The following is a 24,160-nucleotide window of genomic DNA, read 5'->3' as shown; positions in this document are numbered from 1 at the left end:
ACATTAGTAGGGGGTGATAGGTTAAATTAAATATGTGGATGGGAACAATAAAACAAGGCATTGATCTTTGTGTAACGTTTATGCGCCGCCTCTGCAGGTGCCCATTTAGTGCTGCTCTTAAATACCACAGTTGCTCTGTTCGAATCCTCCTAATCGGAAATAGTCACTCTCCTTATAAATCTAATTATATGCATACATTTAGCTTAATCCTTGACAAAATGCTACTAAAAGCCACTCACCTTATTTGGTCCATCCCTCACTCAATTAACATCAAAATCTTTGAGTCACACAGTAAGAGGCCTTTTCCTGTGTTAACAACATAAACAACATTTGATTGCCAGAGAAGCAGATGTAACACATCATGCTCACCTGTTCTTTACATGTTCATAATGGTTTATTTTGGGAGACACAAGTTCTCAATTTTCCAATTAGTTGTGGCTTTGTAAGACACCACCCTCAATTTTGTCACGTACATTTCTTTGAGTAAAATGCCCTTGCTGCCTCTGCAGCCTGCAAACCTTATTAATTTGTGCTCATGTTAGTTTTAGCCCCATTACTTGCAATCATGTATCTTTGTTTTCCACCTGCCTACTACATTTAGTTTAAAATCCCTAAAGGCACCGTCTCCAGGGTGTGGACTTAATTATACTCTGCCTCAAGACCACTAAAACTGTTTTCATTGCAGTGCAACGTTTTTACAACCTATCGATATGTTACAGTGGCCTGATAAGAAAACATCTGCCTCTTTCATTTCACTCTTTGTTGTTTTGCTTCCCATCTCTGGGAATGTTAATATGGCTTTTGTTTTGCTCTGGTGCTGTGTCATTCTTTATAATAATAATAAAATAATATATTAATTTTATATAGCGCTTTTCTGGACCCAAAGACGCTTTACATTTGGGAGGGGGGGTATACAAACAAAACAAAAAACAGAGACAAAGCCAAAAAGAAACAAAACACAACAGAAAAGCAGTCAGGAGGAAGTTGATTAAGAGGGGGGGGGCTTTATAGATAAAGAGTTGAAGAGGTGGGTTTTGAGGCGGGACTGGAACAGGGCGAGGGACTCAGACTCACGGAGGTCTTGGGGGAGTGAGTTCCAGAGCTTCGGGGCTGCCACAGAGAAGGCTCTGTCCCCGAAGCTCCGGAGTTTGGCCTTGGGGATTGAAAGCAAACCGGCTGAGGTGGATCTGAGGGACCGGGGTGGTTGGTAGAGGGTGAGGAGGTCAGTGAGGTAGGGGGGGGCCAGATGGTGGAGAGCTTTATAAGTGAGGACCAGGAGTTTGTAATTGATGCGGTGTGTAACGGGGAGCCAGTGGAGTTCTTTGAGGACCGGGGTGATGTGATGCCATGATTTGGTGTGGGTGAGGACTCTGGCGGCTGCATTCTGGACACGCTGGAGTCTACTGAGGGAGGTGGAGCTGATGCCGTAGAGGAGGGAGTTGCAATAGTCAAGGCGGGAGGAGATGAAGGCGTGTACGAGTCGCTCAGCTGCAGGGCGGGTGAGAGAGGGACGGAGTTTGGCAATATTGCGGAGGTGGAAAAATGAGATTTTGACAACATGACGGATGTAGGGCTCGAGGGAGAGGGTGGGGTCAAATATCACGCCAAGGTTGCGTGCCTGGGTGGAGGGGGAAACAGGGGTGCCATCAATGGTGATTGTCAGGTTGGGGGTTTTGCTGAGGGTGGATTTTGATCCGATGAGGAGGAGTTCAGTTTTATTGCTGTTGAGTTTGAGGAAGTTGTGTTGCATCCAGGATTTTAATGCAGTCAGACAGGATTCGATGTGGGTGAGGGGGGGGTTGTTGGGGGATTTGGTGCTGAGGTAAATCTGGGTGTCGTCGGCATAGCAGTGAAAGTCCAGGTTGTATTTGCGGATAATCTGACCAAGGGGGAGGATGTAGATGATGAAGAGGAGAGTATTATATCCCAGGTTGTCAGAAAATCACATTAACCTCCAACTTAAATCCATTGCAGCTATATGACTCTCCAATTGGTTTAAGACTGTCTGAAATTCCCCCAGGCCCACACATGCATTTAGAAATGTTGGCCTGGTAGTACTGTCTGTCTCTTTGCTCTTGTGTCTTACCACTTGTCTCTTGTCACTTTGGGGGATTATTTTTCTTCTGTAATGGCTTGTATCCCTTTTCTCACATCTGTCCTGTTTTTGTCTTCCTTTAGCCCCTTTTTTTCACCCATTACTGTGTTGAACAGTACATCAGTTCTAACCAAACATTGCTTTTATTTGGTGTTACTACACATCCGCTCCCTCAAGTGAAGCCATTGCCCTGACATGAGTTGGAACAGCCTCTATTTCCCCCGTGAATGCAATCCACCCACTCGGTGGAGATTGCAATTAGAACAGAACGGATATACATAATGTGCCCGGTGTTGTGTTCCACTGTTTTATTAAGAGAGACAAGGGCTGAAGTTAATTTTCTTTGTGGAGATGGCTTTGGGGACAGGCTGGGAGAGTGGTGTTTCAGGAGCTGTCTTGGTGTCTCTGTGGTCCAGCCTCCATTACTTACGGAGCAGTCTGTGGTTATATATAACATGATTGAATTGCCCCAGCATTTCATATAACTATTTAAGTTTGTAAACTCCAGCCTAAGTAAATAGCTGGTGAAACAAAACAGGGTTGCACCATTAAAATGGATGTCTCAAAACTTCATAGTAATGTAAGAGAAATGTGTAGTATACAATCCAATCAAAAGTGATCAGCTATGTGTACTGTAAACAGGGATTCATTGTAGTATTGAAGATACTACAAGATTAGCCAATGTTATCCTACCCCTTTTTAACATCCTAAACAAGCCATTCATTAGCAAGCTTGTAGTATGTAGAAAAAGAGAGCAATAGTGTTGCAGATGTACTTGAAAGCATTCAGCTCTGAAATTGATGATATGAAAGAAGAATGACCCCTGACAACAGAATATGTCTGTTTCTTTTTTTGTAAGAAAAATCTGCAGATAGGTTAACATCCTGAACACGTAACTGATTATTTTCCAGGATGGTTACATGCTCACTTCATATTTAAGCCTGTTATACTGTTAAAGGACAGGTCAGGACTCAGAGAAATACCATGACATTTAAGTAGTACTACCATAAATATCTACACATGTGATACATTCATATACATGGTTGAATGATGCCTTTGACATATTATAAGCTTAAGTGTTGGTTCACACATATTTAGTGACATTTAGGCTCTACATTTAAAATAATCCCCCTGGCATAAGAAGGTTTTGCTAGATTTGATTTACAATGAGATTTAGGCACTGAGTTGGAGCTATTTTCTGGAGTAAATCAGGGTAACCTGTGAAATACTGGCCTCAAAAGAGCACAAACCGGCTGCTGTAGGATCTGAACTTGTTCTCTCTGAATTTTTGTTGATTCTCCCACTCGTAATAAAAAAAGTCATAATCCACCCCTGACACGACACGTCTCTGGCTTGTATCCTAACACAGCGCCAGAAGGAAGCATCCAAAATAACATTGTCTTTGAAGCTTTAATACTAGCCCAAATAAATCCACGTATGATCTGCAGCAATGACACATATTTATTTATTTGGAGCGATGCACTATTGGAAAACTTCAGTAAATGAGAACATGGACACCAAAATCTGCCATTGGCTTCTGCATGAATATATTTTAATAATGAAACATTTGCACTCTTATATAATACTTTTAACTAGGTTAATTAAAATGTGTTTCTGATTAGCAACCATGTTATAATCAAACTCAAAGGGAATTTAGCTGCACAGTCTCCTATCGACAAGCACATAGCTTTCGGAAACCAGGTCACACTCGTTAGAGAAACCTTTTTTCCCTCTGATCTAAGACTATTTTATTTAGAAAATAAATGTTTATGTTGAGACATGTGAGAACATTATTTATTTAGTTAAATTAGAAAAACAGTTCTACAGTGTTTCAAGGGCATTATGACTGTGTCTTTATAGATGTGGTTATAAAGGCTGACTCACGAATACATTGCATGCACACTGTACACTGTTATAGAGAAAATTGTTTTAATGCAACAAGGGAAGCAACTTATCCCAATGTAATCCATGTATCCCTTATTTCAACATTATTGACATAAAATCTAACATTTTGATGATTTTCTTATTCCAGGAAATCAGTGGCCCTTCTGAGAAAAATATTGCGAAAGAGTAGTTATGGTTTATAGGGGCCTGGGATGCTTATTATGACAGAGTGTTTGAATGGAGCTACAGTGATTTGTTTGAACCCCTTGGGTTTGACAGTGAACAGCTCTGCACGGTTAGCAGGTTCAAAGACTCTTTTGAAAGTTATTACGTGTGGAAAGAAGAATTATTCACACAGAAAGGTTCCTTCAGATTGATGACCTTCCAGCATACTTATTCAACCTCAGACCCCGGCTGCTAATGGGGGTGTTTGGTTTTCAGGTGTGTTGACCTCAAAGGTCACGGTCTCCTGACTGGTTCATTCATTGTGGTACTGGGCCAATTTGACTTTCCCGCCGAGCAATGCTTTTGACCTGTTTTACCCTTAATTACCTTTCTGAATGTGGGAAAAAGCTTTAGTGTCAATAAGTAGGGACAGCATGTGGATTTCCTTGATGGGAACTGACAGGCATGCATGAAAGACATTATTGTTTAGGTGATCAATCGTGTTGCGTGACGAACATGACGGATTTAGTGAAACATTTTCTCTTCACAGAAGTCATTCTGCTTTCCATTTTGGGCTCTTTTACTTTCTTGGATAGATATCTACATCTCTCTCTTTATGTCTCTTAAACTCCCTCTCTTCCTGTTTCCTCCATTGCGATCGTGTACTGTAGATGTCAGATTATCTGTCTTCCCTCTCCACTCCAGCCTTAATGAGTAAAGGTCATGTGTCTGCTCTCTCCTGCTTTGCTGTCAGTGTTCATGTCTGTTACTTTGATACTTATTAGCTCTGGCCTTTAGCTGCTGCCCTAATGAGCAAAAAGCACAACACTTACGCACTCGTGAAAACCTCAGACTCAACTGATTCAACTACAGCCAATTTAAACCACATCTATTTTATATCTCCACACCTGAGTTTATGAAGAAATTAAGAAAATCATGTTGAAGTGGGGATGTTTCTTTGTGTTGGTGACAGTATTTGTTGATCACACCACAAGATTTTGCTGCAATACAACAAAATAAATGATTTAAGTTGAAATGTCACAATTACATGAGCAATGCCAGTGACATAGTCACATCATGATGCAGTTGTGGAAAATCAGTTTTCTTCACTAAAGACAACATGAAGATAAGTTCTGGAAACTGCTTTACTCAATTCATCCCTAAATTGTATTTGTTCTCAAACATTTGATTCCAACTGGATGTGGAATATGTAGACTTAAAATGCATACATTATAGATGTGTAATTACATAATTCATATACACACTACGGTACAAAAATAATAAAACTCCTTAGCTCTGATTGAGACTGTAATACTGATTACACACCAGAGTATTTATTTTATATAGATGATACTTTACACTATATATATATATACACTATAAATGGCTAATCAACAAAGTTCGGATATATTTTGTATTCTTGCCCACTGGAGTTTTTTACAGAGACACAAACCTGGATTGAGCCATTGTTAAATTAACACATTTCAATATGACCCACATTACAGACTGTCTCCTTGCTCCGTGTCAATAGCACATTACGTTGAACTAATGAGGTTCATGTTCTGTTGTGTTATGACCATTTGCTATTCCATAATGAAGTAGCTTTTTAATAGATGTAATGAGATGTCCAGGCTTTGTGTCTGAAGTGTTGTGGTATTCATTTGTGTTGGCCTCGAGTCAGCATGACATCATCTTGGCACAATCTCCAATGCTCTTTAGGCTGGCTGTTTTATTAAGTGCGTGTGTGTGCGCGCTCTAGGGGACTCCATCTGCTGTGCCATGGATATGCTTTGTGCTGCCTAAGCACTTTTTTAAACACACTCACACATTCACACATCTTTTAGCATCCAAAGTGTCTTTATCAAGTAGCAGCCTTTTCAATCACCTCCAATGATTTTCCCATAATCAGGTTCTGCTAAAGTCCTCCCTTCTCTCTCTCTCACACACACACACACACACACACACACACACACACACACACACACACACACACACACACACACACACACACACACACACACACACACACACACACACACACACACACACACACACACACACACACACACCCACACACACACACACACACACATACACACACACACACACACACACACACACACACACACACACACACACCACACACACACACACACACACAAGGGATGCCAGAAGCATCCAAAGTTGTACAAAAATGCAGATGAATGAATGTTGCCAAAGTCTCTGCAAAGGCATCTAATCAGTAAATGGCAATTTGACGTGTTGACTTGTGAGGGGGACACACGCAGTGGTATCCTGGAAAGAGTTTGGTGTTGGTTTGACCAAACCATCCTCCCCTAACTCCCCTTCATGCATACTTTGTTGTTCTTTATTTATGTCAGAGGACACCTCATTTGCTACAATCATGATTACCAAGGCTAGAACAAGAGAGTGCCTAACACCTTTGAACCTCCCTGTGGTGATCCAGCTACCAATGGGGGATAATGGCCTCCTAAACCTATTAAGAGGTAGAGTAGGGCCATAGCGCCTTAAATCTATCATGACAACTAATAAGAGCCATTTTAAAGGCTGAAAACTTTTAAAGCGAGTAAAGGGTTAGCTACTGTTTTTAAGGTACATTTATCACTCTCTCTTTCTTCCTCTGCTGTCTCTCTTTCTCTTGCAAGGACACAGACTGCACATCTGTCTTTTCTTCTGAATTTGACTCCACTTCGAGCGATAGAACTATTAACAAAGCACTTATGGCGCGTTTCCACTGCAGCGGGTAGCCCCGTTTAAGCGTCCTTAACCGTCCTCAAGCGGCCAGGCCGGTTTTTGGTGGCGTTTCCATATAGCCTAGTACCGGCCAGCGGGTACATTTTCCCTCTTTTTCCGGCCTCATAAAATCGTGGTTCCCTCAGACCAGGGCCAGGGCTGAACTAGTGACGTCAACACTCTCGACTGCTGATTGGTCAGAGAGAATCGTCACAATATTGCGCGCGAGTTCATCCCTAGCGTCGCATATATATCTAGAAGCAAGCTTGCAGCATTTTTATACACAGCATTTTGTAAACGGAGGAGCTACAAAAATGGCTACTTCTAAGAAAAGCACACCGTGGTCGACCGAGGAGGTGACGACGTTCCTTCATCTCATTGGGGATGATCAAATCCAGCGGGAGCTCGACGGAACAACTCGAAATGTGAACAAAAACAAAGCCGATCGCCCCGCCTACACTGCGTTGCTACCCCAGGTCCTAAACTGTAATGGAAATGCGCCACGGCCTGGGCCGGCCAGCGAGGCAGCCCGAGGCCTGAGCGAGGACGCTTAGGGACGCTTAAACGGGGCTACCCCGCTGCAGTGGAAACGGGCCATTATAAACTAATAAAGGGCTGGCTTATCTAAAGCCAGTTGAGTAGCACTTGAAATGTTTTAGCTCTATGAAACCTGATGTACTTATATGATTCTGTTTTCTTCAAAGTTTGTATTTTGTTGGTCGAACGCACTTATTGTAAGTCGCTTTGGATAAAAGCGTCAGCTAAATGTAATGTAATGTAATGAATTTCTAATCAAGTTTCAGTATTCAGAACAAAGCCATTTTGTTACTTGCTTGTCTTGTTTTAGTTTCTAAGCCATCTGTTTTTAATGCCGTGCAATTATATTGCAACCATTAAAATGAGTGAAATAATATAAAAACGTCCAGGAATATATCAGGGTTTAATTTGAATGTCTTAATGTATATAATGAATAATAATAATGCAATGAATATAACTCTGTCTAGCACAAACACAACTAACCATTTTAAAGTGAAAATTACTATTTTTTAAAATTAGTTTTATAATTATGTTATGTTTAAAAATGAACCGACACACAGTACACATTCAACACATGTTATTACAGTGGTTTTAAAATCGAATTACTGTCACAATTATTATATTTTTTACATTATTTATCCATAAAAGTTTGCAATTGGTGACAGACATGCTCCATGGTTTTACAGATCTGAAGTGACTGACGTGTTTTGTACTACAATATGAACACACTGTAATTAATATCATTCACCCCTGGATGTCCTCTCCAGCTGCTGCAACAGCTGTCTCCAGGACAGAAAGGAAGCATGTTGCCATGAAAAACATAGGGGGGATGCAGTGCTGCAAGTGATTGTTGACAAGACAGAACCGCTTCAGCTCAGTACTAGGTCATATCAATGTTGATTTGATTTCTCACTATATTCCACTCGGCACCATTGCTCTGTCAACATAGTAGACCCATAAAAACCAGAGGAGGTACATTCAATGGCAAAACACATCTTAACACTTCAGTTGTGTGGAGTCATCAGTTTTATTTAAATACCGTGCTGTGGCTGCACAGTCTAATCCAGTTTTCTCAAAGTGTTTGTGGCTCAAATGCATCCCCGCTTAATGTCTTTGATTATAAGGATTTAATATTACCATCATGAAGCCAGGGGACGTGTTGAATATATTGCAGGGTTTTAAATGTGGATAAGTGGTCTTAAATTAAAGCCAGAAATTAGATAAACTATATGTATAGTCTAATTCAACATAAAAGCACGGATTCCTCTTAATGTGCATGTACTTGCAACTCGAGAAAAAGTGCATTAGCTAAACTTTCAAGTATGTTAACCCTAATCTTTGACATTCCTGTCATCTGCAAACCCCTAACTATTAATATATGGACATTATGCAAACACATAAACAAGCAGTAAGTATTTACTGTATATCCAAACTGTGGATTTATTATTGGCAAACTCATAACAATGATTGTTTTCTTCCATAAATGCACAGATGTAAACAATAGATTAAAATATAATGAATAACATTTCACTCCCACAATGTGTCTCCATCCCTCCCTCCCCCCCTCATCATTAACACACTCTTGTCTCTTGTGCAGGAGCTGGAGGCTGGTCCCCTCTCGTCTCGGACATATACCAGTGGTTGGAGGTGGATCTGGGGAAGCGGACCCGGATCACTGCTGTTGCTACGCAGGGACGCTACGGCAGCTCTGATTGGCTAACGTCTTACCTGTTGATGTTCAGCGACACAGGACACAACTGGAGACAACATCGACAGGAAGACAGCCTAGAGGTAACTCTACATTTGAAAAGAACGTTAACACTGCTCAGATTACATTTTGTATTGGGGGGGAAATGTTGTTAATGTTTGTGTTTTCCACGATTGCTGCCACATTAGAACAAACAATGGCAGTACAATGAACACAATACAGGTAGATATTACATTTCCACTCAAACTTCAACAACATAATTCCCAGGAAACAGGGGTTCCTATACTGTGCAAGGCTATTGCAAAACAGAAAGTAAAGTAAGTAGACAAAAGCATATATATTGCTTGGACTCCCACCTTATTCTCACATCCCAGAGCTAGTTTGTGACACTAATGAAAATGTGATTGACACAAAGAGTTTAGAGCCAGTGACAGGTTTCTCAACATGTGTTAAATAAAGCACAGCATGTTGTTCAGCTGAAAGAATATGGTTAGTCAAAGCGTATACCGAAAGGACATGCTTGTGAAAATAGTGATATTGCTCCAGACAGCAGAAAATGAAGGTGTCACATGCTCCAAACAACCTGCTTGTCAGATAGTTAAACACTATCTGAAAAACCCATCTCAATACACTATTCTGACATCAGAGATGGGAGCAGGGAGGTAGGAGGTGCTTGAACATCTCTCTCAAGCACTCATCTGTTTAATTGTAACACAAAAATTGCTGATACTTTTCCAGTGAACAAACAGAAATTCACCAGAAACATTATTCCAAAAAAGTGGGCTACATTCGACATGTTTCGGACGATTATTGTGTCAACCTCTCATTGACAACTGGAACAAGTTCTTACTAGAAACAAAAACGTAGTAATTCTAGTATGATTTAGGAAATTGTCATTTGTAGTTGCTTGCATTTAAATACAATTTCAGAATTCATACCACATTGTGTCTTTTAACAGCTATCAAGGCAGCTTTGGAGGTGGCGCCTTCATATCATAGGCATCATTTACATGATCTGTGGGGAGGGGTACTGCCTACAGCGGCAAGCCTGCTCACCAGGAGTCTTTCACACTCTATTAATAATGTATGAAAAAATAAAAGGAACCTGGGCAGGGCTCTGTCGACTGCATGGGGCTGCTGTCAAACAGTTGAACCTCTGCTGACGGGAGGCTGGTGCTGTTGTTAGAAGACTGCGTGTCATATAAAAAGTCATGCCTTTGATTCCTGCAGGGGCGAAGGTGTCCATCATTCTCCTCGCAAGACGCTGATGGCACACTTGCCAGTCTTGATAAGGCTGTCAGAAATGTGAACGAGGAAGCTGACATGCATGTGGTGACTAAAATATTCTGTGCTCAAGTTTGTGTATCAAGTCCTCGCTGCAGCCTGGGGGGGGGGGGGGGGGGGGTGGCTGCTGTTGCTCTCTTTTCTTCTTCTATGTTTGCAAATGTATCCCAGTGTTTATTTTCCGCTCTCAAAATCTTTATTTTCCAGCATTTTATAGCAAATTTTAATCTACTTATTCCCATCCCACGTGTCAATAGAGAGAGAGGTTACCAGACTGCAGAATGACTGATCACCACCAAGCAAACTACTGTATGTCAGAATGACAGGAAGCCATGCCGGCCTCCGTTGATTGAACAGCATTAGATGTGATTCAGAGGCAGTCAAGCATCCCCTCTCTCTTTTATGGAAGACAGTGCAGGCTTCTTGTTAGAGCAGCCCAGAGAACAGCTTTTGATTCAGATTTGACAGCATGCAAGTTTCTTACAGGGGAGGATACAAACTATCTGAGAAAGCAGGGTATGAATTCTTGCAGCTTAGAAACCTGTTGGTTTGACACTCGGCATGAAAGGTGATACACCCAGATCAGCTCTCCCGAGTATTTTTTAAGCTTCGTATTTAAGTTAGGCCAGCTTAGTGTGTCTGTTCAGGAGGAGATTTGACTGAACAAATGGTTGTATCAGTTTCTCACTGAATTCTCAGCTTTGATGCTCTGTCTTTTCCCCCTTTACTCTCCAGTGTAACTTTTAAAGAGTAATTGCTGCCACTGTTTACTAATCCACCAAAAGGAAATGTCATGATTTAACATCCTAGAAGTTTAAACTACTGGCCTGATTTTTATAAAACTTAGTGTGAAACATGGGCCAAGGAAGAACCCATTACATTTTGGAGTGGATTAGAATCATGGGCCAAAGTGTCATATATAGAACCGTTAACTATGCCAGACAAGGCATTTGGTCTTGGCGGAGGTCTGTGCTCTAAGAATGCCCTTGTAGTTCATTATTAATTTGACAGCAGTCAGTGAATATGACATTTGTATCTGTGCCTTTGTCAAAATCTTTCAGTGATGTGAAGTCACTAATTACATTTAATCAAGTAGTGTACTTTAGCTTAATTGTGTATTCTTACTTTAATTAAATGTCTTAAGGACCATTTGTTATGCTTTTATTTGTATTCAAGCATTGTTACAGTGTGCTATTGCTACTTTCTCTCAAAGAACAGTTGTACTTTATCTACTCTTCTTCTCTGACTATTTCTCCGGCCCTCCCTCCTTCTCCTCTTCGTCTCACCCTCTACCTTTCCCTCTCTCCTTGACTGAGGTCTTGTCAGAGGCTTCTCATATTTCAAAACTTGGTCAGGCAAGTAAATGAGATGCCGCTCTCCCCAGCCTCCTCAGCAGGAAATAGAGCCGTTTGTTGAGCTTACTGTAACGCTTCGCTACCCGGCCGGCTCAGCCCTTCAAAGCTCTGAAGACGGCACCGAGATCACAATTATACAGCATGAGGGAAGCCAATTTCACTCACATAGCCATTCTCAGCAGACACACTCTCAAGAAGGGAGGACTGAAGCATGCACACTTGAATGCAGGTTGTTTCTTTCCTTACAGGCGGAATGTGTCGCTCTCTGTGTGCTGTTTGACTGTCAAGTAGAGAATCCCCCTGAATTCCCACAGGAAGCTTGTTGGGAAAGTAGAGGATATTAGTCTTTTAGGAGAGGCTTGGTACAGAGACAGAATACGTCTCAGAGTTATTGATTACTGGACAGAGAGAGGGAGAGACATTATCAGTGGATCAATCTCTGAGAGTTTAAAGTTTGAAAAAGACTGTCTCAGCATCAGGAGGGAGACGTTTTCTGTACTAGTGAATACTATCCCTTTAAAAATATTGTTTCATCATACTGTACATGTTTCTATAATTATTTGATACTTTAAAAACAAGAAGGTTAGAAAATAGTTGCTCTTAGAATGGCTGCACAACGTTTATAGATAATAAATTGTCTTAGTTAACAGTAAACATTTGATCATGAGCATTAACGTACAAACGTTCCTCTATTCCTGTCTAATAACTTCAGGAGCTGCCTTCAGATCTTTGCTGGAGCAGCATCAGAGACAGTTGGACGAAATAAAAAAAACAAGCTAACTTGTTTGTTTTTTTCAGGCTTTTCCAGGTAACAGTAATGCAGACACTGTGGTCCAGTACAAACTCAATCAGCCGGTGATAGCTCGCTTCCTCCGGCTGATTCCTCTGGACTGGAACCCCACTGGGAGGATTGGACTCAGACTGGAGATATACGGTTGTCGTTATAGTAAGTGTTCTCCATGTATTGACTTTTTTATGACTGATTTGGCTTGTGTTTGTCCTTGAAGAACAAATATAAACGTGCAATGTTTTACTAGATTTTCAAATTTCATTATCTGGCCTATGAACATTAGAGCTATTATTGCAATACGTTTAAATAAATACTATAAACATTCATTTGGACCAACACTGAATAATCTAGATAGCACATAAACTGGGTACAAGTGGTCCACAATGTGCAGGATTCTTTAGTCACACTTGATAACACACAATGCTGCAATTTCATTTTTTATTCCCCCATTATAACATCTGTTTTTAATTAGAGCTTGGAGGAAAACACTAAGGTAACACGTGTATTTTTTTATTACAGATTCCTTCCAATTCTGCTCTCTCAACAGTAAAACATAATTACTCTTGCTGGTCTTCTTTGCTGCTCTGTCTTCAGTAGCAGACGCGAGACCATATGGTTTTCCCTCAAAGGGATTTGTACATAAATGGGCCAACGGTTTTCACGGTCATTAAAGATATCTGTTCAGGACATCCGTACCTTCAAATAATACAAATCCAATCATGAACCAGGAAATAAAGGCTGTTGTTTGTGAGTTCACAGTGACCCTGTTGTCTTGTTTTGTCAGTCCCAATCTCAAAGACATTCAGTTTTTAATTTATATAAAACATAGAAAAACAGGAATATCCTATTTCCGAGCCCAATAACAACATTTTCTGCCATTTATGTTATGAAGTCTTTGCTCACCGCTGTCTGGCACTCTGTGTTGAAACTCGTCTCTGCCTCAACCTAAAATGTACCGTTGCATAGCATGTTATATGAATTACTCAAATGTGGTGTGTTTGTCATAATGGTGATTTTTTTTTTTCTGGAGACACTTACTGTGATAGGAACACAGAAGTAGTTTCTGTCTATTTATGTGTGTCTTTGTCATTCTGTAGCTTCTGACGTGGCCTACTTTAACGGCAGCAGCAGCCTGCTCTACAGACGCAGCGTGAGGCCGAGCTGGACGGGGATGGAGGTCGTCTCTCTGAAGTTCAAAACCCTGACGAATTCTGGGACTCTGCTTCATGCAGAGGGACAGAGAGATTCCAGCCTCACTCTGGTGCTGGAGAAGGGACGGCTGCTGCTCTACCATCAACAAGGTACTGACATCTTTCTTCAAATACTTATATTAGAACATTGTCTTACAGCAGAACAGAGACAAGCTAAGAGGCAAGAAAACAGATAAAGACATATTTTAATTAATGCTGTCAAAATTATCGCGTTAACGGCGGTAATTAATTTTTTGAATTAATTGCGTTAAAATATTTAACGCATTTAAAGCATGTGCAGAATGGCCCGCCCCATACATCCCACCAGTGGCAGCGCCAGAGTATGGCTGAGGTAGGCTACAGCCATACCAAGAAATGGCTTAGCCCCACCGTGAAAAATGATGTTAAGGTAAGCAAAATAAAGTCCGCCAACTCGCGGAGTAAATTGCACAGACAGCAGTTAGTAAGATTGATTTCAGTAGCCCCTTGTCTGGAAATACCAAAGACTAGAAACGGTTTTGAAAACTTTTGTCACGTAGTGATCGTCTTCTCAATAGAACATCTTTGATAATGTCTTCTGGCCAATCAGAATCACGATAACGGCGTGGTGTTGTTGCAGGAAGTCCCGATACATCGATACAACATTACGTGTTGATAGAAATCAACACGTAATGAATTAAGACCCCACGGTTTGATGATTGATAGGTGTGTGGGCTGTCTTTCATTTTGACACACAGAACAATGTTATAATAAACATACATACGTATGTTAAATGGATATATCCGCCTTCTTTCATTTATCTTTCCATTCCCACAACAATATACATAAATAAATGGCATATTTTGGACATAGTTCGAATGGTGATTAATCATGATTAATTAATTTTTAAGCTGTGATTAATCTGATTAAAATGTTTAATCGTTTGACAGCCCTAATTTTAATTAAATTAATGAAAAATAAAACGAGGAATCATAAAAATGGCTAGAGATAGCATAACAAGCATATCATCACATTATGGTATATGTAAACATAACTACATTGTGCATTGTATTACCTGTTGAGAGTGTCTGTATATCGCTATACTATAGCTCCACAAGCATTATAATATCATCACTCAAAATCTACTTCTGCAATCTTCTTTAAAATACTTTATTTCTGAATAAAAAGCTACAATAAAATGTAGATTGCAATATTTGTAATGATTATATATAATATTTTTTAATTAAAAGAGTATTTGGATAGATACATAATTACTACTTTGTTCATCAAGTCATGCCGGTTTAAATGTTTAACATCCAGTTTGATCATTGACTATTTTACACCTAATTAAGAGTGAATGCAGCCATATTCAACCTTCCAAGGACGTGGATTGACATCTGTAAGGTTGCTGAAACTTTGGATATTTGAATTGAATAGTTTTGTAACGGCTTTTCCAGCAAACTCTTCAGCTACATCTATTCATCCACTGTTCATTGCTCTGAGTAAATGTCAGCTAAACGCCTATACCGTACAGTGTAATCATGCACTGTATTCTCTCATGCTCCAGTGCATCCGCCAACCCGCCTCTATATGAGGAATGTAATATCTTGCACAGTTTTGTCCCCATAATAAAACGGAGGGAGCTTCAAGTCTGTCTCCGTCCATCTGCTTGATTGTTTGTCAAATGTGATTTCTAAGATAGCGCTGATCCAATTTATGCCTCTTTCTGCTTATGCTGATGAGCTCAGTACAGTCAGTGTTTACTTGTTTATCCATATGTCGCAAGCATTATCTCAGACAAAACTAATCAGATATTGAATACACTTGGGGAATTAATTGGTGCAGTTTGCTGTAGCAGGCGTGCAGTTACAGGTCAATGAGTGTGGAGGAGGCCAGCATCCTCTGTTGGGGAAACTCTCACTCTTAGTTTCTCCCTGAATCTTTCCTTACTCTTCCTCCATCGACTCTTTCTCGCTTCAATTCTCTCTCAGCTTGACATCCGCTCTCATGCTCCCTCTCTTCTAATCTGATGATGGATGTAAGCAACATGTGTTATGGATGGACTCTGTGGTGCACAGTGTGCCAGCACAGTATAACACGATCCATGGCCTCTAACTGCACGTAACGCAGCACTGTGAAGCTATTTGAGGTAATGAGTGTGTGAGTGTGTGAGTGTTTCTGTTGGTGTAAATGAGGTGAAATCTTAGGTGTTGTCAGACTGCCAGACCGTCATATCAACACCATACGGCATCAAATATGCCATCTGGCTGCTGGAGTGCTCTGCATACCAAACAGGGCTTTCTTTTCTGCATTTACGATGGAAGGTCTATTGAAAAGATCACATCCTGGTAATATGTTACAACAGGGTTTTTACTCTTAATATTCCGAACTTTCGAGAGTTAAAGGATACTTTTTTCAATTCTGACTCGAGCAGTATTTGTAGAATAGATGTAAGGATGAACCAGGAGAGTGTGGCCATAAATAAGGTGCTGAACCGAGTTTAGAATTGTGTGTGTTTGGTTTCAGGATTGTTTACGGGCATTTAGCGATAACTTTAGTGGTGTACTGTATGCACCCTGTTGATTCCCATTCTGTTCTTCTGATTTTTGGAGTTGAGCCTCTATCTTGCATGTCTAATCTGGTCACACTTAATATCAATTTTATTTTTCTTAATTATTGCTATATATATTTCATTACTCCTTTTTTTTTTAGATAACTGACACTTTAATCAGGATAGACAAGTCAATACAAAATATAATGCTTTTATGATATTTGCTTGTTAGGTCTAGAGTAGACAGTAAGTCCTTGGTGCTTAGGCTCTATGGTGAGATGTGTCATTAAGAGGAGTTCGCCCTGAGCAGCAGCAAGATGAATCCCCCAGGGAGTCCAATCACTGGTGGTGGAGGTGGTTGATGATTCTGCAGAAACCGGGCAGTGATGGGTGGTGGAGGGATGTGCGTAACAGCATCAGGAAAGGCAAAGAGAGAATCATATCTCAAAAGAACCAGCAGCAACATGATATGCTACAAATGTGTGTTGCTGTGACGTTGGATGGACCTGAGCTGATTAAAAAAGCTGATAGGACGATTGAGAGACACTGAAAGGAGGGACATTTTGAGTTGGCATGCATGAAAGCATTTAATGGCCGGATATATGAAAAATGAACACAAGCATAAGCATACAAAAGAGTAGCGTAGCTAGGTCTTTGTTGTGTGACATGGACCAAGGATGTTACAGTGGCCGGAGCCTTAGTTAGTATCATTTTTTTTTTTTTTACTTTATTTTTATTGAACAAAGAAAATAAACAACACAAACACCTTACATCACTTTACAGCACATCAGTATCAATCTACACCAAAGACAGTACATATCAGCAAATGTTGGAAAAGATAAAATAAAAATAGTAAAAATGCAGACCCTACATCCATTTGAAAATCAAAACAGGGGAAGGATAATACAAACAAGAAATGACAATAGAGTAGTAGTAATATTACAAATAATACCATACATCACAGGATCTGGGATTTTTCTCAGGCAGAGAAATACCTTGTCAGGGGAGACCACCTCTGTTGAAACAGATCTGTCATTAATTGTAATTGGGCAGTCAGAGCCTCCATCCCATATACCTCCTTTAATTTTAGATTCCATTGTGCCAGTGTAGGTGGTTGTGGCTTCCTCCAATGCAATGTTACCATTTTCCTAGCAGTCATCAGGGGTATATGCAACAGGTACTTCTGGTTTTTATTACATACATCCTCTGCAACCAGATCAAGTATAAAGTGACTAGGGTTGAGTGGTAGATCAATTCCCATAATTCTGTCTATCTCCTCCTTTACCCCATGCCAGAAGGGGACCATCTTTGGGCAGTCCCAGAATATGTGTGAGTGGTCACCAAATCAGGCCGCACTCCCTCCAGCAATACTTTGCTGTGAGGGTGTCTATACATTTGAAAATTATCAAGGGTGTCCTAAAGAACCGTGTCTTTGTCTTCCAGTCAAACTCCTTCCACGTATTACTGTTTATACCTTTGTGACAGCCCTTACTCAAAGTTTCCCATTCCCCATCTTCAATTATAATATTCAACTCTAACTCCCATTTATTTTTTATGTGGAAGGTGTTATCCGGTAAATCCATTAATAGGTTCTTATAAATATGGGAAACATGATTCTTAGTCGGTATATTGTGCCTAATTATATTCATAACATATGTTTCAATGTTTGTTGGGGAATTCTTGATTATGTTCCAATCTCTATGTTTTGTAATGTAATGCCTAATCTGTAAATACCTAAACATGTCACACGATGGTAACTGAAACTTCTCCTGGAGATAGGAAAATGGCTGCAAAATATTATCATAAAATAATTGGTCAATAATCTTTAGACCTCTGTCTGCACACTTCTTAAAGGTACTGTCCGCTATTGAGGGGAGGAATTCTAGATTTCCATCAATTTGCATAGCTCGAGAGAGGGCAACTGTCCCCCTAAATCTCTTTTGTACCGCAGACCACACTTTTAAGGTGTGTTTCACATATATGTTTTGGACTCCGACTTTCTTTTGAGACTGTTAGCTCGTAAAAACCAGAGTGGACAAATGTATCTAGTTAGTATAATTTAAGCATGAAATGTAGTTGGCGACTTCGCTAACATTACATTTATAAATACATTTCAAGATTGGAGTTCTTATGAACATGTTGCTACTATAGTTGCATAATAGTTTAGTGCTGATGTTTGAAGTTCCTTCATTAAATGCATACAACAGTCAATAGATTATGGCGGAAATGTTTTCTGAATTCAGCCGTAGTTTATCTATTTTTCTGCTTCCTCACATCCTCCAGACTTGTCTTAACCTCCCTCTCTCGCTCTCACTCTCACTCTACACCCTACAATAAAACCAAAATATTGTCAACTCCCTTTAGTTGGGAAGCGTTTTAATTCCCTGGTGGGTCTGTCTATCTGTCAGAGAAAGAGAGGCGTTATCTGCAAAAGCCATCAGTCAGACTGAGTGACACCTGTCACATTTCCCTGTCGACCCGCGCCGAGAGTCAACAAACTGCTCAAAGAACTGCTGCTGGCCGGGATTGAAAACAAATACTGCTGCTTTTTGTAATGGAGCAGAGATTAGATTGAGCTATGATAATCCAGTGATACAGCCAATACTGAAAAAAACAACCTTCAATCACAGCCCTGTCACTGCACGCTTCTCTCTCTGGCTCTTGTTATTAATTCCCTGCCTAGCTGCCCCTGTTCCCTTTCTGCCTTTTCTATTTTCCTCTCTCTCCGTTGTTATTTATCACTGCCTTTCTTATATGTCGACCCAATTCGGCTCCCGCTAGATTTTTTTTGCAGGCGATTATTTGCCTTTTTCAATTGCATGCTCTTCGTCTTTCTCTCTCTATCCCTCTCTTTTACATCCCTCCCTCCCTGCCTCACACTCTCCCAGGAGTTTGCAGTCTACAGACAGTGTAATTTAGATCAATAGCTTGGAGCATCCACCATGAGTCCCAGCATACTCCTCCACAGTCAGTTGTTGGCTCAAGAGAAGAGAAGAGGGGCTCCAACTAGGGGGGCAGAGATAAAACCTGAAGATTTAGATGTATTATATCCATAGCTCCACAGTGTGAGTGCTTCTCCCTGGGGCTCTTCATTCTTTATCTCTCCAATTTGGCAACCTGATCCTGTCGGCCCAGCACCTCGCTTTAACAGTGATGCATGTCGCATCATGAAATGAACAAGTTGGCTGAGACACAGAGGAGCTAAAGACAAGACAGCAAATGATGGCAGCATTGTGTATCAGGGGACACAAACAAAAGGAGTTGACCATTGCAGATGTTTAGCAAGTGTAACTTCTATTAGCATAAATTAATGATGTATAAAAACAGAAAGAAAGACACAAATGCAGTACAGCAAACAGAAGAATACAGCAGAGCAGCAGTTAGTTCTCTGTCTGTCAGTGGCTGTCCAAGCAGTTGGAATACATTGGCTGGCTCATTAAGATTTATGTCCGCTATACAAAACCATCTTATTCTCTCTCTGCTTTACATTCATCAAAATGTCAGTGTGCACTAATGTAGCCAACTGCTTCATAATTCAGTTCAATTCTGAACTGTCACCGGGAAGCTGTAACACACAGCAGTAAATACACTGAGGCTGCTGGGTCCTGCTCCACTGCGCTCTGGAGGAGGCGGTGTTAAGTATAGCTGGCTAAATTAGGATGGCATCAGAAAGTCGTGCAGGGCATTTTAAGCTGAATCCTGTCTTTTCACTACTGTATATAGGGCATGCTGTGGCATTACATGAACAACCTTGTAATATGTGTTAGTTAAAACGGTAACAAGGCCCATTCATACAACACAGACCAAATGACAAAAACTATGATGACATATATACATATATTGCATATATATACATATACTGCACTGACCTCACCACCTTCAATAAACTCACAAAAACTCACCTCTTCAATCTGGCTTTTAATGTGTGATTGTTTTTGTATTATTTGACTTTAACTTTAACTATATATTTATTTGTTGTTCCTTTCTTTTCTTTTCCCTTCACTATATCTGTGAAGTGTCTTTGAGCACCTGTAAAAGCGCTAACAAATTAAATCTATTATTATTATTATTATTATTATATATGAATGAAACATATGGATCCAGAAGCACGTCAAAAATCATCCAGGAGCTGCAAAAAAATGATAATGTGGGCAGGACCACAACAAGGTGTTTTCTTATGTACTAATGTTTTGTTTTGGCCTCAGCTGACGTTTACCAGACTTGTTAATGAGGATTGATATTATTGGACATTTTCCTATGATCGGTGATCAGTGTAAAAAAAACACGTGTTTCAGATTTTACAGCTAATACAAATGTTTTCTCTCATCACACAAAGCGCTGTGGAGTGCTGGGGAAAAAAGATGAATCTCCCTGGACAAAGTGTGCCAGTTGGCAGGAAAATGGGAAACAATGAATCGTGGCGATTACTGTTGCATTTGCTTACTCCATTCCAATTTTTTTCTGGTGATATACTGTGAGCCTCCAGGAGTTTCTGTTTGTAACGAGCCTTATAAGAGTTTCAGTCGGCAGCCTCTGTATTTTCACAGGAGCATGAAATTGCAAAGATAGCCATGGGACTCTTACTGTAACACTCCTATGCTGAATAATATGTTGCTTACTGCTGATTGTTTCTCTTTGCAGCAGCAATACACTTTGTAGCTCAAAATATAAAGATGATAAGCCACATGTATAGCAGAGCGGGAGATGCGCTTATTTTTGCCTTTTTTATGGAGGAAGAGAAGGGATAAAATGTGACAAAGGTCATGTGCATTGAAAACTAGACTTGCTAATCGCCAGCAAGCTTATTTAGCCTGTTGAAACTCGGCATTTTATTTTTAGAATTCCCAAAATATGAAGCAATCAAGACGAAATTGGAATGAAAACACTCTTCATTTAGAACATCTGGAATAACGCTGGGTGCAATACAATTTGCATTATCAATTTATCTGCTGATTATCTTTTGGTCATCAATTCATTATTTTTTGCTTACAGCAACTCTTCACCCTGTTCAGCCCCATATAAAACAGTGTTTTTTTAAAGCTGTACCTGCTTTTTGTTTATATTTTCCTTCCTGTTTTTACATTGTGTATCAAGTTTTGAATTGAATAAGTTGTTTGAGTCCTGTTCTTTTTTTTCACTATTACCTTTTAGTGTTTCTAAAAATGTCAAATGTGACTTGATAGTACACAAACAAAAAATATCATGCTAATAAAGCCCCAATGAAATTCATTTAATTTATTTGGAGACGGTGCCTTGGCTTAGTTGTGACATTGCTCCCATTAATATCCCTGCCCTTCCAGCTTGTTTTATGGTAACACACTTAGTTACCACCTGTAACTACATTTTGTTTAGAGAAATAACATTATTTCTACAGTCGAGCTGTATTTCAAACAGTAGCATCACGTGACGCTGCTGCTAAAACAATTATGACAGTCCGTCTCCTGATAAGGTCTATCATGGCCGCCCTTCATAAACAGATTTACAGCTCGAGCAACGATCCGTAATGGAGCAGCAGACAGAATATGATAAGGTGATGTCGCCTCAGGGAGCTGTCTCGAATGGTAGACTGCCGGAAAGTGAAAAGTGATGTTCAGCGCAGACACCTCAGCTAAAGACAGGAACATTCAATATTAGTCTTCTCAGGATGGATAAACCCAGCAGGTGTTGCAGTGCAACACAGCGGTGCTTCTTTTCTTCTTTGTTTGGTGCTTTAAGAGTGCAGGTGAGGAGAGGAGGAGTGAGGGGAATTCAAACTGACAGAGAGGAAGTTTCATTAATGAAAGTTAAATGTTTTTACGACAGTTTTTCCCCTAAGATTTTTGTATTGATCCACACCTCTATTTCCACTTAATAAAGCTGTAACAAAATATGCCACCTCATCGAATTGCATTCAAAGTTAATAATTGGACATTTTAGGAAATCCGCTCTCATATTTGTGCAATGTGCTTACAGTAGCTTAGCTTAAAAACTGGAAGCAGGGGGAAACAAAAGTCAAGGCTTGATCTAAAGTTTAATGTTTCTAAGCGATTGTCTATTAGAAGCACATGGGTGTGCCTCTAGCCTTCATTTTGTCCTTAATATAGAAATACAATGCAGTATACATACAATTGAAATAACGTATAACTTAGATTTGAAAAGCTAAGAAGTAACACAAAAGACAGATATTACAATAAGTATTATGTAATAACATATTGAGCAGTACAATTAAAGTCATAACACAAATTAAATATGAGAATTTAGGATAATAAAACAACATACCTACATTTAGCAGTGTGTGCTTGTTCACAGTGTTTGGTTAAATCTTAAAGCCTACTTATATTGAGCTTTAAGTTGTTGAAATGTAAACCCAGCTGAATTCATTTCAATGACTTAAAACCTCAAACATTAACAAATTGTGTCTCATTAGTCTAATACAATTACTGAAATGAAAAAACAACAATTTGTGGTTTTATGAAGAGCTCAGGGTTTCCGCTAGGATTTTTTCTCGCTGGCAAATGTCCGGACAGAATTAATTTTACCGGACAAATTTGAAACTTACCGGTCATGTTTCAATAATAATAATATTAATAATTGTGTAGCAGAGTTTCCGTCAGCAGGTAATTACCGGACTATGACCGGATATGCTGATGTTTAAACTCAGTTAATGGGAGTCATTTTTATATTGCTTCAGTTTATAATCGTAACAGATCGAAAAATTCAGATTCATTTTTCAATAAATGATGCGCAACAACAAACAACATAATTATTACATTCAAACAAACTACTTGTAGTAGATGAAGTGCATTATACTACACATTTTTTACCTGTCAAATGATCTACCCTCGTAAAAATATAAGCTCTTAAACAAACGACTCGGTGTATCTCACTCGTTCTGGTGTATCTCCCTCTGTCAGCAGAAACTCTTTCTCTCCCACAAAGTTGAACCTGCTGATGTTGGGCTGTCATTAATTATGTCCTGCTGTTATTTTGCAGTCTCATTATCGAACGTGCTCCTCTCTGCTGGCATACAAATATATTCGCTCTCTAATGAGCGAAGGTGACCTCAGTGCCCCGCTCCCTGTTAGAAACAAAGATTCAAATATTCCACTGTAGCTGCAACGCATCCACGACTTTGTTTTGATAAATCAGACATGAACCTTCCTTTAGGGTTTCCTACTCCCAGAAAAAGTATGTTTGTTGTTGTTGTGGTAAAGTGATTTCTTCAAGTATCTTTGTCCTTGTTAAAAATGCATTAAGGAGGAGGACACAGACTGCTGACCTTAACGTTTTTTTTTTTAAGGTAGTGCAGGAAAAAAAGAAGTTCATCAGCAGGAAATGCACCTAAGAGGATTTCTGCCTATTTCTCCCAGCTATATAACGAAGAAAACACAATTGATTGTTTCACACCATCACTTCTGCAGGTGTGAGTTCCTCCTCCAGTGGGCAGCTTCTTGTCTCTGTGGGCAGTCTGCTGGACGACCAGCACTGGCACCATGTGAAGCTGGTGCGCCTCAGCACTCACCTCAACCTCACCGTGGACAAGAACACTCGTCAGGTTCACATACCAGCCGAGCTCAGCCACTGGGACATTCATCAGGTAAGAGAAACTTTCCAGCAACCCTGTCTCCAACAAAATAACGTTCCAGTACAGCTGAAGTGCATTCTCAATTTTATTTTGAGGTAAACACATTTTCTCTCGGATTATGATCACAGCTTTAAAGACCTTGTTAATGATGCTACAAAACCACACGGTCAATTTTAGAAAAAGCGTTATAGTTTGACATAACATTAGTACGTTTGTTCCTTTATTTAAATTATGGATGTATAATAAACTAAATCAGTGATGACTTTTGGTTTTGCATGGGAAGTCAACTGCAAACTCCTTGGAAA

General features: G+C 39.9%; 1 protein-coding gene across 2 annotated transcripts in view; it reads left to right on the top strand.

The window, feature by feature from the left end:
• LOC117542469 (contactin-associated protein-like 4) overlaps positions 1–24,160 on the top strand; it is a 126,320-nt gene that overhangs the window by 56,361 nt on the left and 45,799 nt on the right. For both annotated transcript variants that reach the window (XM_034210169.1, XM_034210168.1), the window contains 4 exons: positions 9,033–9,226; positions 12,580–12,727; positions 13,669–13,872; positions 23,692–23,867. In XM_034210169.1, the coding sequence (XP_034066060.1) occupies positions 9,033–9,226; positions 12,580–12,727; positions 13,669–13,872; positions 23,692–23,867 (722 nt within the window). The remainder of the gene's footprint in view (positions 1–9,032; positions 9,227–12,579; positions 12,728–13,668; positions 13,873–23,691; positions 23,868–24,160) is intronic.

This window comes from Gymnodraco acuticeps, unplaced genomic scaffold, assembly GCF_902827175.1.
Source record: "Gymnodraco acuticeps unplaced genomic scaffold, fGymAcu1.1, whole genome shotgun sequence".
NCBI classification, from domain to species: domain Eukaryota; kingdom Metazoa; phylum Chordata; class Actinopteri; order Perciformes; family Bathydraconidae; genus Gymnodraco; species Gymnodraco acuticeps.
Note: the sequence above shows the minus strand (reverse complement) of the source record. Positions and strands in the feature narration are given on the sequence as shown.